The sequence below is a fragment of the Podarcis filfolensis genome, assembly GCF_964270895.1.
Source record: "Podarcis filfolensis genome assembly, chromosome: 12".
In the NCBI taxonomy this organism is placed as follows: domain Eukaryota; kingdom Metazoa; phylum Chordata; class Lepidosauria; order Squamata; family Lacertidae; genus Podarcis; species Podarcis filfolensis.
This window is the reverse complement of record NC_139614.1, coordinates 47,038,034-47,055,812: the sequence shown is the minus strand read 5'-3', so window position 1 is coordinate 47,055,812 and position 17,779 is coordinate 47,038,034. Positions and strand designations below refer to the sequence as shown.

Sequence of the window (17,779 nt, the reverse complement as noted above, 5' to 3'; positions counted from 1 at the left end):
CGTAAAACCAAATAGTAAAGGCCATATTAAAAAGTTAAAATCAGGCATCAAAATGTTAATATCAGTTAAAAAAATTTAAAAAGTTAAAATCTTAATTGCTGGAACAGGCCTGGTGGAATAGAAAAGTTTTCAGCAGGTATTTAAAAGTTGAAACAGAAGGGAGCTGGCGTTTTGTCCGCAGACAGCTTCCAGGTCCTGTGGCCAGCATAACTAAGCCGCTTCTGGTGAACCAGAGCAGCGCACGGAAATGCCATTTACCTTCCCGCCGGAGTGGTACCTATTTATCTACTTGCACTTTGTGCTTTCGAACTGCTAGGTTGGCAGGAGCAGGGACCGAGCAACAGGAGCTAACCCGGTCACAGGGATTCAAACTGCTGACCTTCTGATCGGCAAGCCCTAGGCTCTGTGGTTTAGACCACATCTCTACATATAAAAAAGAAGCAAACAGAAAAAAAGACAAAATAAAGACAATGACAAAAACAATATAAGATTCTTCCATTCAATACTATTCAATGTGATTCAGTCCTATAGTAGTATTTCTCATATAGGATACCTTTCCATATGGATTGAATCTCTTTGCATGTTTTAATTGTTGTGGACTTCCATCTACCTCATAACGGTTCATAACGGTTTAATTTCCCCCCCTGTATTTAATATGTTCTCCTCATCTTGGTATGAGAGAGTGATGTGTCTCTATGTACGGAATTATTCCAAACACAACCAAATCTTAGAGGTGGAACCTTGTTTCATCAAGTAATTACTGAAGCATTCCCACTCTTTTTTAACATTATCTGCTGACTTACTTCTTATTGATTCTGTCATTTTGTGAGCCCCCCCCCCCCGCCCAATGAATAATTTGGAGGTTATGCCATTCCTCTCTTGATGAAATATGCTCGCTCTTCCAATACTTTGCCACTAACACTCTAGCTGCTGTTACTGCATAGAGAAATCTTCTTCTTCTTTCACTTGGAAAGTTATATGTTAGAATCCCTAGTAGGATTGCTTCCAGGTTTTTATTGGATGTAAACTTTAATATTTTTTCACTTGACAGCTTTCACCAGTCCCCCCCCCAAAAAATACTTCATGCACTGATATCTATGTACAAAGCTGAACATTCATGTTAGACCAAAATGATTTTTAATACAGCTGCAGTAACTAACACCTAAGCTTACCTGGGTGCTTAAAAAGGCTGTCTTTATGTATAAGTAAATATATTATCATGCTCTTTATGTTCCTATATAGAGCATGTATTTCTTACATTATTCTCTGTTGAACCATGTTACCAAACACAGCAGTCCCATCCTGCAGTTCTAAAGGAGCAACCAGGGAAATGGAAAACTTTACATCAGTCCAAATGTGTAAAACCCTGAATGTTCTTTTTCCTTTTTTTCCCCTTTTGCCAGCATGCAGTCTTAAAACTCATTTGGCATTAAAACTCATTGCCATCCAATTAAGCTCTCTCATTTCAAGTTTTCTGATTGCTGCCGCTTGGTGGTGAGATAAGTCGGCTGTTAAAGAAAAGCCATCAACAAAAATATTTGTACCCTCAGAGGAAATTAAGCATTGTTTTAAAATAACAACAACACAAAGTTTGCAAATACTTACCAGCGTTTGCACTGGTTGCAGATTTATCTGCAAGTCTTGAGTGACACACCATGGCATTGCGTATCTGCAGCTGTTCAACAAATTTATGAAGTTGCCTTTTGCTAAATCAGATGTTCGGCTGTGAACATAAGAAGAGATTGGATCAAGCCAATCTAGTCCAGCCATTCTAAGCCAACCTGATGTCTTTGGAAAGCCCACAAGCTGGACATGAGCACAGCAGTCTTATCCTGCTGCTGTTCTCCAGGAAGTGGTATCCAGAGGCCTGTGATCCTGCTGGTAATATGTAGCTACTATGAGTAGCAGCCATTGATAATCCTCCACAAATTGCTCTAATCCCCTTTCGTAACCACGGTTCTCCAAGGTCTTTCCTTAGCCTGCTGCCAGATAACCCTTTAACTTGAGGTACCAGGGACTGAACCCAAGTCCTTTTTCATGCAAAATATAGGAGTGCTTGGTAAGCGCCCAGCTATATCAGCCCACGCATCCATCAAGTACAGCTTTTCTGACTACAACAGTGGCCAGACAGACCAAAATAATCTCAAGTGCCATTTCGTTGCCCATTTCCACAATTTTCCAGCAGTGATGAGTCCATGTTTGTGGATGATGCTACATTACTAAGGACACTGGGGGAAATAAACTCCAAGCAGGCTGCAGTCCATCTGGGTTTTTGCCATCTTTAAATAATTTGGTCTCATTTGCAGACATTACTTCCAGATTATTCATTGGGGGGGGGGTCACTGCTTACTTCCCTCCATTATGAGAACCGTGTTTACTTCTCCCCTGTTGTTTAACCAATTGCTAATCTCCATGGGCAGGACGCGGGTGGCGCTGTGGGTAAAACCTCAGCGCCTAGGACTTGCCGATCGTCAGGTCGGCGGTTTGAATCCCCGCGGCGGGGTGCGCCCCCGTTGCTCGGTCCCAGCGCCTGCCAACCTAGCAGTTCGAAAGCACCCCCGGGTGCAAGTAGATAAATAGGGACCGCTTACTAGCGGGAAGGTAAACGGTGTTTCCGTGTGCTGCGCTGGCTCCCCAGATGCAGCTTGTCACGCTGGCCACATGGCCCGGAAGTGTCTGCGGACAGCGCTGGCCCCCGGCCTCTTAAGTGAGATGGGCGCACAACCCTAGAGTCGGACACGACTGGCCCGTACGGGCAGGGGTACCTTTACCTTTACTTTAATCTCCATGGAGTGCCGGTGTATTCTGCTGCAACTATTAAGATTAGAGAGGAACTAATAGTCAAACATTCTTTGCAAGTCCATGCATAATATCCATTAGATTGTTTTTGTCCACACCCTTGCTGATGGTTTTGAAGGACAGTGGGTCAGGATTTCCTTTTGCAGACACCATTATGTCCTCCCCCCACCCCGAATTGAAAACAAGATAAACATAGCATCATAGACAGCACAACTCTTTATTTACTCGAGCAGAAGGAAAGAGTGGGCTGAAAATGTCAAGCTAACCTCTTCACAGTCATGCTGTTTCATTATCAGACCTTAGAGTCATTTTCTGTTCCATCTGTCTTCTGGTTCTCTCCTGCTCCAGCTTAGAGCATGCTACTTACTCTGCAGCATGCAATCCTGGCTCCTCCTATCCTGTCTCAGAATCAGAGGCATAGAAAAGCTATTGCCCAGCCCATTTTAACCAATTAATTGATGAGATTTAATTAATTAATTGCTTGATGCTCAAGCAATGCTTTCAGTTGCCAAAAATCAAGATGAACTAGCTTCTAAACATCACAACATTTCAAGAGACATTGTAAGACAGCAGCGGTGGCTGGTGGGTGGAAGGGTGGAAGGCAGGGAGGTCAACAATAGCACCAAAGGCAATGACAGCCAGCCAGCCAAATAATTCTAGTTTTGTGCCCAACCTTATCTTCCTCCCTACTGAGCAAGGGGCAACAGTGAGATGGAAACTGTCAGGGAACTGCCATCGGAACTAGAGGAGGAGGCGAGGCTCCACAGCGATGCTGGAGAGGGGCCAAGCAGGGAGAGAGGCAGGTCTCCGCTTGGGGAAGAAAATCAGCACAACACCAGGGATAGAGGGGGACCAATGGGGGAAGCAGAGAGCAGGCTCCGGGACTCTTCACTGGACACCAGCGGGGAGAGCACAGGTCCTCCGCTACCCAAGCCCTCCCTGCGCAGAAGACTTCTGCGCAGGGAGAGTAGGAGGAGACTGGGCGTCAAACAACTTTTATGTTGGAAAAGGTTTAAGAAACGCCCACTGACGGATTCTGCCAGCGACTGAACAGCCACGGAGTGGATGGCTGTCCAGCGAGAAATGGTTTAACCAGCCAACCTAGCCCAGAGCGGCGGCAACTTACGCACAAGCAACCCCTAAAGCCATTACAGAAACTGATAGGCATTGCTACCTCTAGGTCTCGTTGTAAGTCCTGGTTGTAAGGCAGGCTGGTTCCGGCTGGGAGAGGGTAGACTGAGATTGGTGCGGTAGTGCCCCGTTTCCACTCATGGAGCAACCTTCACTGTAAAAAATGGCATAAAAGGTAAAGGTACCCCTGCCCATACGGGCCAGTCGTGTCTGACTCTAGGGTTGCGCGCTCATCTCGCTCAAGAGGCCGGGAGCCAGCGCTGTCCGAAGACACTTCCGGGTCACATGGCCAGTGTGACAAAGCTGCATCTGGCGAGCCAGCACCAGCGCCGCACACAGAAACACCGTTTACCTTCCCGCTAGAAAGCGGTCCCTATTTATCTACTTGCACTTAGGGGTGCTTTCGAACTGCTAGGTAGGCAGGAGCTGGGACCGAACGACGGGAGCTCACTCCGCCGCGGGGATTCGAACCGCCGACCTTTCGATCGGCAGGTCCTAGGCTCTGTGGTTTAGCCCACAGCGCCACCCGCGTCCCGCAAAAATGGCATAGCGTATTGCAAATAGTGTTCTCAGTTGCCATATACAGTCTGTTACAGATGTCCTGAACTGCCCTGTATACCTGAAGGAGCGTCTCCACCCCCATCATTCAGCCTGGACAGGAAGGTCCAGCTCCAAGGCCTCCTGACAGTTCTCTCATTGTGAGAAGTGAGGTCACAGGGACCAGGCAGAGGGCCTTTTCGGTGGTGGCACCTGCCCTGTGGAAGACCCTCCCATCAGATGTCAAACAGGAAAACAACTACAGTGGTACCTCGGGTTAAGTACTTAATTTGTTCCGGAGGTCCGTTCTTAACCTGAAACTGTTCTTAACCTGAAGCACCACTTTAGCTAATGGGGTCTCCCGCTGCCGCCGCGCCGCCACCATGCAATTTCTGTTCTCATCCTGAAGCAAAGTTCTTAACCCGAGGTACTATTTCTGGGTTAGCGGAGTCTGTAACCTGAAGCGTATGAAACCTGAAGCGTATGTAACCCAAGGTACCACTGTATACAACTTTTAGAAAACATCTGAAGGCAGCCCTGTGTAGGGGAATTTTAAATGTTTGATGTTTTCTGTTGGAAGCTGCCCAGAGTGATTGGGGCAGCCCAGTCAGATGGGCAGGGTACAGATAATAAAATTGTTTTTGTTGTTATGTGAACAATCCTGGAACCCTGGCTCACTCTGAAGCAGTTACTTTGCCATTAAAGATGTGCCACTACATGTTTGGCAACTGAGAGTATAGTTCCTAACAGGCTGTTTACTGTATTTATTTGCAGTAGCCTGCTATGCCCTTTTTCTCCATCTTATAATGAATATTGTACACTATTATGTTGTTTAGAAGCTGGCTTATTGTAATAGCTGGCAACTGAAAGTTCTCTTTGGCAGCAGCTAAGTTGCATTCACCTCCATGTTCTCATTTCCTTCAGAAGTTGTTTTTATTTTGTTGCTGCATTTGTATATAAAGATATTTTCAGTAGAATCTGCAGAGTTTTTGTCCTGACTTTTAGTCTTGAGTGGTGAGGAATGATCCTTCCCTGTTTCACTCCTCTCACGACATAACTGAGCCAGGCAAACAACAACAGCAACACTTTGTTCGATTAGCTGGCATGTAGTAGCAATAGTAATGAGAGAAGCTCACGCCCTCCAATAGCAGTGTTGATGTGGAAGGATAGCTAATCTTGTTGTAACGGCAACAAATTGAAATCAACTGGACTTGCCAATAAAAATTGGAATTTCATCCTGTACTCAACACAAAGTGGTTTCACTGTAGGAATCCCTGGGGATCTGCCTGTATGGATTCTATTGCCTTGCATTCTTGGAGATTTAATGAAATGGTCAAGCTCTGAGCTCGCCTTAAGGCATTTTGGTACTAGACAACCAAATACAAGCAACCAGATACTAGAGTCACTGGTCCCTCTCAAGCAGTCCTGCCTGGTTCTGTGGCAGTACAACAAAACCTTCTTCAGCTAGGGATGTTGGAGGATTCCAAAGAAAACAGGAGCAGAAATTGCTGACATTTGCTTATTTGTCCTCTATCCAAAATGGAAGTCAATACAATCAGTATTTGCTCTTCCTGTTGTTGTTGTTGTTGTTGTTGTTGTTGTTGTTTTCAGTATGCAAATGATACTTAATTGATTACGTTTTATTCCATTTGCACTAAAGTGAATAGGGGAAATGTAATGGCAATGTAATTTATGTAATTAATAACATAAGTTACGTAATTTTGCCGCAGCAAACAATGAGACAAATAATGTAGTTTTGGGGCAGTAGACAAGTTGCAGCCAAATGGAAACAGCGCTGCGTGAGACAAACACAGGGCAGAACAGAGAGCGATGCAGACTAGGGTTGGAGAAGAATGTCATTCTATCTCCAGTTTTAAGTGAATTTGCATTTCCTGGAATAATATCTTCCTTAGAATGTAATCGTCCTTCAGATTTCTTCCGGATTTTACAATGCAGAACTTGACTCAAAGATGTGCCAAAATGCACTGTGAAATTTCTTTGTTAGGATAAATGTGTGCATGAAGCTAAAATGCATATTTTAAATATGCTATTTGTGACAAAATGCATTTTTAAATATGTAAAACATTTCTGTTTGCTTGGGTTTTTAAAATTCGGTTTGATATAAACATATAACATATGAATAATCATATGCAAAATAAATGTGGACCAGTGTAACATGCCAATAGCCTCACACACCCAGACACTGCAAAGTTGCTTGTGGGCTATGTTTTTTGTATAGGACCTATAGTAGAGTGACACAAACAGGAAAGGTGTTTCAGGACTCAAGTACGATTTATGAGTTCAGCTTTCTCCATCAATATAAATGGACCTGTAACGAAATGATTTTGGGTGCAACGCTGTCGTTCGTCTCCTGGTCTCTTTCTCTCTAGCCTTGTGAATGTGATAGACAGCTAGTACTTGTTCCAGTTTTTAATTTGGACACCGACAGAGGCAGAGAGTACTGAGAGGGTTTAAGCTGGAGTTAGCTGGACTGGAAGCAGCCTGAGAGATGCCTGCCTGCTGGAGTCCAACCTGCTGTTTTGTAATCTGATGCAGGCCTGTGGTTTCCTGCCTGCCTTTTATTTCTTGCACTGCCCTCTGCTGACACATTCGTAGGTAGAGCAGATATTACAAAAGCACCATCCATCTGCAGTACTCTTTCTTTCATTCAATGGAAATGAAACACTATAGGGATGAGCCTGAACTTTCCCCACTTCCTGAAGGTGTGGAGCACTTAACAGTCTCCTTATTCTTACTCTCTGCAGTCACTTTGCAATTGCCCCTGTTCTTCAGAGGCATGTCCTTGATGTTTCAAAAGCTAATTGCTTGCTTGCTTTTTTTTTTTACGGGAAAAGTATTTCCTCCTTATAAATGCAAGCCTATAGGTTGAATGATAGGATCCATCCGCAACCTTTATCTTAGCTGAAATGCATTTTCCTTTGCTTCATTGAATGTTGTGAGTGCCTTGGAGTTTATCTTTGTGCTGCAGGTTTGTTTTATAGGGCATTCTGCATAAAGTTTTTGCACTGTGTTCTGAAGGAGAGAAATAGCTGGAAAATACTAACAAAAGGGCTAGGCAGTCTATAAATTGGTAGTGAAGCTCAGAATGTGCCATTCGGCTGGTAAGTCATCAAAGCAGGTAGGACTTTTGAAGGCAGGCGGTGACGGAATAAAAAGAAATGAGTTTGACCAAGACAGCTGTTGTGTGCTCTGAGCTCTTGGGTCTAAGAGGCTGGCAGGCAGCTTGCTCTGGACAAAGTTGTGCTCCCCTGGTAAGAGCAGGCCTGTAGCTTGGGTCTAGCATTATTAACAAAGGTTCAGTAGTGAGTAGACATGCCTATATCCAGTTCCAGTTGCTTCTCCTGTTCCTGCTCCTTTAGTACAGAGCTGACATAGCCACTGTACGCCATGCCCTGGTAACTTCAAGACTGGATCATTGCAAATCACTCTATGTGGGTCTGCCATGTAGTAGAGAGAAAGAAGTCACATTCTAGTTCTCCATACAGGTCTCCCACTGAAACCAGCATAGCATCTGGGGCTGTGCTGCACCATGTCCACAGTCCACAAGTGAAGCTTTGAATTCACAAGGTCACGGGTCTAGTCCTCCACCCCACTAACTGTGAAATGCTAGAGGAGATGGGCCAATGCTCTGACTCACCTGGAGATGCTGGAGATTGTACCTGAGGCCTTCTGCATGCAAAGCAGATGCTCCACCATTGAACTACAGTCCTTCCCTGCTGTAAAATTATATGGTCATTCTGAATACAGTACTGCAAAATGGGCAAGAGGCTGTTCCCATGGTCTTGTTAACTTGACTTATATTACACTGTACTGCAGACACACATAGCCATTCACAATTTTCTGAGCATGCTTTATGCATTTGATTAAGCAGGCTGTTGCCTGCAAAGTTCATCATACACAGGGCCGGCACACCCATGAGGCAAGGTGAGGCAGTTTCCTCCGGCAACAGGACCCACAGCAGCAACAGATCCTGATGTAGCTCTTTAGTCCCCTCCTTGTTCCTTATGTAGATCTTCACTCACCCTTTCTTCCCTGGTGGGGAGGGGGAGGCTGCCATTTTGTGGTTTGCCTAAGGTGCTGAAATATATTGGTTCGGTCCTGATCATACATATGTACAGTCACAAAGATGCTTCCACGATGTTGCTATTTTGGCAGGTCCTTTTTATGTTTGTAATTTTTGCAGGGTGACATGACTCGTCTGGAATTGCTCATGCGAGGGGTCCCCTTTTCATAAAGATCCACCATGCTTCAGTGTCCACAAAAATCTAAGCAGTAAAATTCTCATGTGAAAATGTCCTCCAGAAAGCCTGCATTGGGATCTCACATGATCGTCTCTTGAAGTGCTTCATTAAGCTTGAGAGATCTGAGAAAGATGTTTGCAGAATAAAGTAATTCCTGATTAATGCTGAAGTGTCAAGGACTTGCCAGCCCTCTCGTTGTATTCCTATCAGGCATTTAATTGCTGAGCCGTGCCTGATTATAAAAAGCTTCAAAAAAATGAATTAAAAGAGAAATTCAAAGAATGAAATGAAAATGAGCCAATGAAATATTCCATGCCCAATGTTTTTCTTGCAGAATAGAAGCTAACACTACATAGGCATTATCCCAGGATGGAGGACTGATTATATCAAACTTGCTTATTTAGTAGGGTTTTGCATGAGCCCCCCCCCATCTGATCTAGGGACCCAGAGAATATGTGCCTCTCCTTTTCTCCCTACCCACCACATGGGATTTTAAACCCTAATATTAATGTTTAAACATGCAGTTGTGATGGGGGGAGAAGGAGATGCATGCAGACTTCCTACGAGTCTCCTTCTGTGCCTTCTTCTTACTGCCAGGCTCCCCCTCCCTTCAGGTGGACCCAAGAATGACCTTCCCAGAATGATCTGGGGCAACCTCAACCCAATTTGGCCAAATCCCAGGCCTAACTGAGTCAGGATTCATCTGGATCCAGTGAACAGCCCTAATAGTTACTTTTACCATGTTCAATGGGGCTTACTCTCATATAAGTGACCATTGGATCGCAGCCTTAGAAACAACCTCTTCCAAAATATTTTTCCTCCCTATGGTGCACATAGAGCTCTCTACCCTGAAGTTCCCATGCTAACAAATTTTTTGGATCTCATGGTCTTCTTTCCTCCTTTTTTTTTATTTACGTAGAGGAGATCCTGAAGACCCATATTGCACACTGGTGGTCCCCCGACGGCACAAGATTAGCGTATGCAACTATCAATGACTCCAGAGTCCCCACTATGGAAATACCTATGTTCACAGGCAGCCTCTACCCTAAAGTGGAGACTTATCATTACCCAAAGGTAGGATGGATTTGATCTCTTTAACACCTGTATCTTTTCACTTCCACCTGGTCAAAATACAAGAACATGTAGCAACGTAACCAGAAAAACCCATTAGCTTTACACGGAATACTTTAATTCATCCTAGTAAACAAGTCTTCAAAAATTACTAGACTGAAAAGAAATTACTGGCCTGCTGAGGGCTGCCGGAGAAAAGTTAAAGCACTATATTTCTGTGTTGAGCTCGTATCTACAGCCCATATTTATGGCACATGGCTCTCCTCAAAGAAGCCTGGGAACTGTAGCTTACAGAGCGACAGCTACGGTAGCCTCCAGTTCCCAGGATTCTTTTGCGGGAACTCATGTGTCTTAAATGTGCATTTAATGTGCTTTAAATGTGTGGTGCAAATATGACCTTTGTTTATATGCATTCCATCCCCTCTTTATATGCCTGTCCACTTGCTTGCATGGGATTCCATGCCCTCACCAGCCCCTCGTTCCTGCTCACCAATGACCACTTGCCTAGTGATTAAATACAAGGCATCTTTAACCACCGCCCTAATCACCTCGAGATTCAATTGCAAGTTTGTAGATTGTTTTCCCTGCAAAGCCATTCTGTGGCTTCCAGTTGAGCAGAAGGGGCAGAGGGGCTGGAGTGGTGAGAGGGCTGTTTCACCTTTTATTTGTCAGCTGTTTTTTTCACTCTGGCTACTTTGCATGGGAATTTTTCCCTTCTGAAGCAACCATAATGGCTTTGTATTTTAAAAAATATAATAATCACTGGGGAACAATTTCAGAGCCATAGGTAGCATGACATTTCTGAGCTACATCTGCTTTCTCTCTGTTTTTCTAATCCTTAGTCTGGTTCTGAAGTTTGCCAAGTCCAGCACTAAAATCCTCGTTTATACATTCTTACTTATAAACAGAATAAGTCATTTATTAAACACTTTTTTATCATTCTGTCTTCTTTTGTCTTCTAGGTTGGAACAGAAAATCCAAGCATTTCCTTACATGTCATTGGTTTGAATGGGCCTACTCATGATCTGGAAATGACTCCTCCTGATGATTCAAGAATGAGGTTTGTGCTGTACTAGCTACTTGTGGCAAAGACCTGAAGTTGTTACCTACCACTCCTTCCATTAAACCTCCTTTGTCTATTATTATTGTTTCTAATTCCACTGTCTTTCCCCTCCTCTCTTCTTGTCTTGAGCGCTTAGCTGCTTTGATGACAGAGAGGCTTGGGCTATGCAAATTTTTCATGGCCCCTCTAGCTACCATTGCAAAAATTGCTAGACTGAAAAGAAATTACTAGCCTGCTGAGGCTATTAAAACATCCGCTTGTTGGCACAGATCAGTCCAGGGGTCTCAGAAGGGTTATTTTAAAATGAAAATCCAGCTGATAACACTCCATGCCTATGGATTGCACTGTGGCTGTAAATTTAAGACAGAACAGCTTTAGTCTATTTAAAGGCATCTGTTAAAAAAATTATTTGATATTCAATTTGAATCCCACTCTTCGGCAAATAATAGGCTTTCCCATTTGATCCTCACAACACCCCTGTTGAGGTAGACTAGGCTGCAGCCAGCTAGCCAGTTTTGTGGCTCAGCAATTATTTGAACCAGCAACTCCTTGCTGAGTCTATCACTTTGCCCATTACACCAGAACTGGAAAGGCTATGCCACAATAATGCCATGCTACGGTTGTAATCCTGTGCATGCTTGGCTTGGAAATAAATCCTACTGAACTCTTCTGAGTAGAACCTGAATTGGATCATACTGACCCACAATACAATCAAGCAAGTATAGCTCTACACACCTACATACCCCAAATGTATAATATGCCTGTCCAGTTGCCATTTCCAGGGTGGTTACCATACCTAATGTCACCTGTGCCATAACGTCAAATGTTTACTCCATTCTGACCTCCATTTCTGACCTTTATTTTTTATTACTGTTATCATTTATTAAATTTGTATCCACTCCTTCCAAAGGAGCCTAGGGCAGCAAACAGCAAAAATGTTAAAACAGTGAAATTTAAGATTAAATGTTTAGCGCTGTGATTCTAAATACCTTGGTTTTTTTAGTTTGAAAATGAATTCTTTTGAAAGCAGTGGGATTTCATGTCAGGGTAACTTTATGGAAACAATGCTTATCTTCTTAGAAACCCCTGATTAACGAAAAGCTTTGGATACCCTCCAGGGTAGTTGAATCAATGAGCTTGTGCTGTTTAGTGTGTCCAGTATATTGCTAAGGTTAATTATCTGTACTCTGTGGGGTATATTATAGGTCTCAGATTTAATTTAGCACGTTCAAAGCTCACCTTAAAGTCTGCTCAGATGACCTAGGCATTCAAAGGTTAACTATTTAGACATGACTTAGAACTATTTATAAAATACATAGTCCTCAGAATGGTCCAGAATATATGCTGAAATGAGCTCTAATCTCAGACTGAGCAAAGAACAATGTTTAATTCTGAGTTTATAATCTCTGACATTTGCATCCAGTTATTGGAGAACATGAGCCTTTGAATAACAAATACTGGAAAACACAATTGTGCTCATGGGCTTCCTGTAGGCATCTGCTTAGCTACTATGATAACAGAATGCTAGACTAGATAAGCCTTCGGTCTGATCCAGCAGGACTCTTTTTATGTTCTGAACCACTACTCTGCCATGTGGGTCTCATCCACTGTAACCTTTAATCCAACTGAAAATAAATCATATTGAACCAGAAAGTAATATATCATCACCATCATAATTACACAAACCGTACGATCTGGTCCAACATATTCCTCGTGCAAGATTTGGAATCCCTGGTTCTCATCAGTCGTCATCAAACCCTTAGTTTTGTGACCCAGTTTTGGATTGTCTGAATGCCTCTCTCTATTTTGATTTAAAAAATAATAATTCACCACCAAGTTCAAGAAAAGACATAAATATAGCCATCACACCATGTTGGAAAACCTCCTGATTCCAGCTGCTTTGGGTTTCTAGAAGGTGTAGGAGACAACAATTTGTCCTACTTTCACATTGATTCTTAAATTGTGCAAGCTTGTTATCAATGGCCACTCGCCGTGACGGCTGTGCCTCCATAGTTGGAAGCAGCATGTTTTTAGTTGGTGGAACTGCAAGAGAGGAGGGTGCTGTTGTGCTCAGGTCCCCCTTACAGGTTTCCCACAGACATCTGGGTGGTCCCTGTGAGAACATGATACTGAACTACATGGGCCACTTGCCTGAACCAGCAGGTTCTCCTTATGTTCTTATATTGTGTTCTTAACACTGTCGGAAGGAGTTTTTCATTCTCTGCTTATTTTAGTTTTATTAACAAAATGAAAACAAGCTGTTTTCCTAGAGCAGTGGTTCTTAATTAGCTTGTTGTTGTTTGGTCGTTCACTCGTGCCCGACTCTTCGTGACCCCATGGACCAGAGCATGCCAGGCACTCCTGTCTTCCACTGCCTCCTGCAGTTTGGTCAGACTCATGTTGGTAGCTTCGAGAACACTGTCCAACCATCTCATCCTCTGTCATCCCCTTCTCCTTGTACCCTCAATCTTTCCCAACATCCGGGTTTTTTCCAGGGAGTCTTCTCTTCTCATGAGGTGGCCAAAGTATTGGAGGCTCAGCTTCAGGATCTGTCCTTCCAGTGAGCACTCAGGGCTGATTTCCTTCAGAATGGATAGGTTTGATCTTCTTGCAGTCCATGGGACTCTCAAGAGTCTCCTCTAGCACCGTAATCCAAAAGCATAAATTCTTCAGTGATCAGCCTTTTTTATGGTCCAGCTCTCACTTCCATACATCTTAGCTCAATTAGCTAAGTATTGCTAATTCAAAAGCCAAGCTATTGAAAACATTGAGAACTCCATGGTACCAACTGTGAACCACTGCCCTAGAGAATATGCTGGTGCCAAACTGTCATGTGAAAGAGAGGGAGAGAAAAAATGTTTATGATACTGAATTTCTAGTGCACCATTATATTTCCCAAACTTCAAATGCTAGGCATGGGCAACTCAGTTGTTCTGCCCTGCAGCAGAATGCTTGTGCTCTGTCTTCTTATTTTGCTGGATAATCAGATCGTCTTCATCCTTCTGAGTCCTTCCTCCTCTGTATGCACAGCAAATCTTTTCCAGAATGCAAGCGATTTCTCCGGCGACGCAGCACATTAATCCCAACGAGAGCAACAACTCCTTTATACATATTTTATGGCAAACAAATGAACTCATAAAAATTTTATGGACTGTACACACTGTGAAAAGTCATTGTCTTATAATTTAAAGATGACTTTGACCTGTGCATTCCACTTGAATATGATAATGTTGCATGATTTGTCAGTCTTACAACTGCGACACTCATTCATTATCAAGTCATTTACCCCTTTCTTAGCTCAAGGGGGAGAAGTGGCACGCTGCATGCCTCGAGAACATAAAAAAGCAATAAGCAGGCAAGGGGCTGATTATGATGTAGGTAGTATGGGAATTCAGACGAAGTTCAAAGAGAGGAACACAAAAATGAATCCTGGACTTGTTACAATCACGACATATTGTAGTCTCGTTCTGCATCAAGTTTATTAATAGTCCACATTCCAAAAACAAATATTTGAGTCTGTGCAGTGTATCAAGTTTATTAATAGTCCACATTCCAAAAACAAATATTTGGGTCTGTACAGTGAAGGGAAATTGTGTTCTAAGTACATGTAAGAGTAGCACTCACATGCCTTCATTTGTTTTTAGGGAGTACTATATAACCATGGTGAAGTGGGCAACCAGTACCAAAGTTGCAGTAAACTGGCTGAACAGGGCACAGAATGTTTCTATCCTGACTCTCTGTGATGCAACAACTGGAGTCTGCACAAAGGTATTCATTTTTATTTACCTGCAGCATGTATCGTCCACGTGCAAGTTCTCAGGGCGCCTTACAAGTAAAACAAGTTGAATGTTCAATAGTAGTATCAGTGTTTTGATTCCAGGCAGCTGAACACCCATAGCTTTTCGTTTGGCATTTGTAGTCTGCACCAATTTTTTGAAGCCTGAAAAAGGTGAGCGACCCGGGGTACATTTTGTGTGCATTGAAAGCAAAAGATGCATGCAACTGGAATTGAAAGAGGAAACTCCCTAGTTTCCCTGGGACAGATGTGAAGCTAACTGGCTTGTAATTTCCAGGATTCCCCCTGGATCCCTTTTTAAAAGTGTGCCAATTGGGCCAGTACTCTTCAGTCTTTTGAGACTCAGGGTCCAGCTTTAATTCAAACATGCATTTTAGAACTCATTTCTTACATTTTTCACTATGCATTTGTATGGTGGAAGTGCTCCTGTTTCAGCCTAGCTTAGATCAGTCAGCAACCTGCTATTAGCTCCAGAGCCACCAGTTGAAGACTTAGGTCTTTCGGGTGGTTGTGTAGGTGTGGCATACGACCATCCCCTCCCCCATTCAGTGATGTAATATAGAAGCCAACTTAGACCTCAATGCAAAAGCTCCACCTGATGCAGGCCATGTTACTCATCATTATTCATCTCCCACACAAAAATTGGGATGGGGAGAAATTTGACACTCAGGATCCCCACTCAAACAGGTGTTCATATGTGGCCTGGGGCATAGCTTGGCCCAGGTGTGTGGTAGAAGGGGGGGGGCGTTTCAGTGTTCCTCCACCAAGCAAAACCCTGGGTTGCTTACAAACAATGTGAATAATTATCCTCTTACTGTTATTCACATAGATTACTGCCATGCTTTAAACACATTCACTTGTTTAATCAAGAGCAAAGGCCTTTCAAGTTGCCTGCTCATAAATCATACTCAGATGGGCTCCTCTGTGCTTGCTCAGCCATTGTTGGAATTGAGTCAAATAGCTTTCTGCTCTGATGAGCAAAGTATAATAGATGCAAACTACAGTATAATATTTTAATTATGTTGCTTTGTTTCAGAAACATGAAGATGAGAGCGTAGCCTGGCTGCACAGACAGGTAATAGTGGTCTTTCCATCTCCTTAATAAAACGTTCCACACTCAAAAGCAACAGAGCAGAACCACAAAGGGGCAAATTGAGAGATGCAAACACACACTTCAGTACAGATCAGCAGTGACATAGGAACCTACCTTTCTATAATAAAGCTACTCTTTGTCTAGGGATGCTAAATCTGTGCGCTTGTGTTAGATGCAGCAAAAGAGATGGAAGAGTTGGTCGGAAAAACTGTTGACTGCCAGCTTACGCTTCAGTGTGGTGTAGTGGTTAAGAGCGGTAGTCTCGTAATCTGGGGAACCGGGTTCGCGTCTCCACTCCACATGCAGCTGCTGGGTGACCTTGGGCTAGTCACACTTATCTCTGAAGTCTCTCAGCCCCACTCACCTCACAGAGTGTTTGTTGTGGGGGAGGAAGGGAAAGGAGGATGTTAGCCGCTTTGAGACTCCTGAAGGGGAGTGAAAGGCGGGATATCAAATCCAAACTCTTCTTCTTCTTCTTCTTCTTCTTCTTCTTCTTCTTCTTCTTCTTCTTCTTCAGCAGAGGCCTTCTTGAGAGTGGGCTGCTGCAGGCCCAGGAGAAAGTAGATTCTAGTCCATGAAGCCTATGCCATAATAAAGGGGTTCTTTCACCCAGTGGCGTAGCATGGGTTGTCAGCACCCGGGGCAAGGCAAGTAATTTGTGCCCCCCTAACCCGTGGATTTGCGCCCCCTAACCTGTGGATTTGCGCCCCCTAACCCGTGGATTTGCCCTAACCCCAGATTTTGCGCCCGGTGCAGCCGGCCCCCCCTGCACCCCCCACGCTACGCCACTGCTTTCACCCCCCCCCCAGACCACTAAGTCATCAGGGGCACTGGGGTGGGGTAGGGAGATGTTCAAACTGGAAGATGGACTGCCCTGCCTGAAAATGGTAGGGCTAACAGGGCAGAAGTTTCCTCAGTCAAACAGCTTTTGGTTCTTAAACATGGTTAGCAAAAGCCATGGTTCAGAGTAATTATTATTGGTGTTGACATTGAGTCAATCAGAATGGCAGCGTTTTGTGAGGGGAAGGCATGTAGACAGATAGCAAAGTCTGGATCAGCTGTTCCAGCTTAGTTGGTAGCCTTTGGCAGAAACAAAGTATTAAACTGTGTACTCTTTTAACAGAAATCTATACAATTGGTGCCTTCTAGCTGTTTCTCTGTAGGCCATTGTATGCGCCTGTGATTTTTTGTTTTAACTGTGCAAAGGGATAATATATTTGAACATCAAAGTGCTGCGATGCCCAAAATCTCCTGAGGGTTATTTCTCTTGATCAGAGTCACAGAGCCGCTTCTCAATGAACAGCAGCAGCAGAAGCCTTTGGAATTGCAGGGCTTCAAGATTCTAAGGATCAGCCAGCTCAGCTGTATGCTGTTTACAAGATACAGCCCTAGAACCTGGGAGGAGCTCCCTGCTACCTTACTACTGCTCTTGTCAGGGGCTCCAGGGTATGACCTGTGAATGCTAAGGCATAGTTTAGTGGGACTGAATGTGCTCAGGTGTAACAAACGCTGTAGTTTGTTAAGGATGCTGAGAGTTATTCAGAACCCCCTGTTCCCCTCATGGGCTACAGCAGGGGTCACTGTCCCTCAGACCTTGGGGGGGCCAGACTATATTTTGGGGGGGAAATGAATGAATTCCTATGCCCCTCAAATAACCCAGAGATGCATTTTAAATAAAATCACACATTCTACTCATGTAAAAACACCAGGCAGGCCCCACAAATAACCCAGAGATGCATTTTAAATAAAATCACACATTCTACTCATGTAAAAACACACTGATTCCCAGACCGTCTGTGGGCCAGATTTAGAAGGTGATTGGTCTGAATTCAGCCCCCAGGCCTTAGTTTGCCTACCCCTGGGCTACAGTTTCCAGAGTTCCCTGGGAATAGGGACGGGTTGTTGGACCATGCTGGGAACTGCAGCTCTGTGAGGGAAATAAGGGGTCTCCTAAAAACTCTCAGCCCCTTTAGCAAACTGCAGGTCCCAGGGATCTTCGTGGGAAGCTGTGCCTGCTTAGTGCTTTA

At 43.9% G+C, this 17,779-nt stretch overlaps 1 protein-coding gene across 6 annotated transcripts in view; it reads left to right on the top strand.

The window, feature by feature from the left end:
- DPP6 (dipeptidyl peptidase like 6) overlaps positions 1–17,779 on the top strand; it is a 491,459-nt gene that overhangs the window by 439,643 nt on the left and 34,037 nt on the right. For all 6 annotated transcript variants that reach the window (XM_083579470.1, XM_083579472.1, XM_083579469.1 and 3 more), the window contains exons 9-12: positions 9,649–9,803; positions 10,763–10,860; positions 14,508–14,631; positions 15,696–15,734. In XM_083579470.1, coding sequence (XP_083435596.1) covers positions 9,649–9,803; positions 10,763–10,860; positions 14,508–14,631; positions 15,696–15,734 — 416 coding nt within the window. The remainder of the gene's footprint in view (positions 1–9,648; positions 9,804–10,762; positions 10,861–14,507; positions 14,632–15,695; positions 15,735–17,779) is intronic.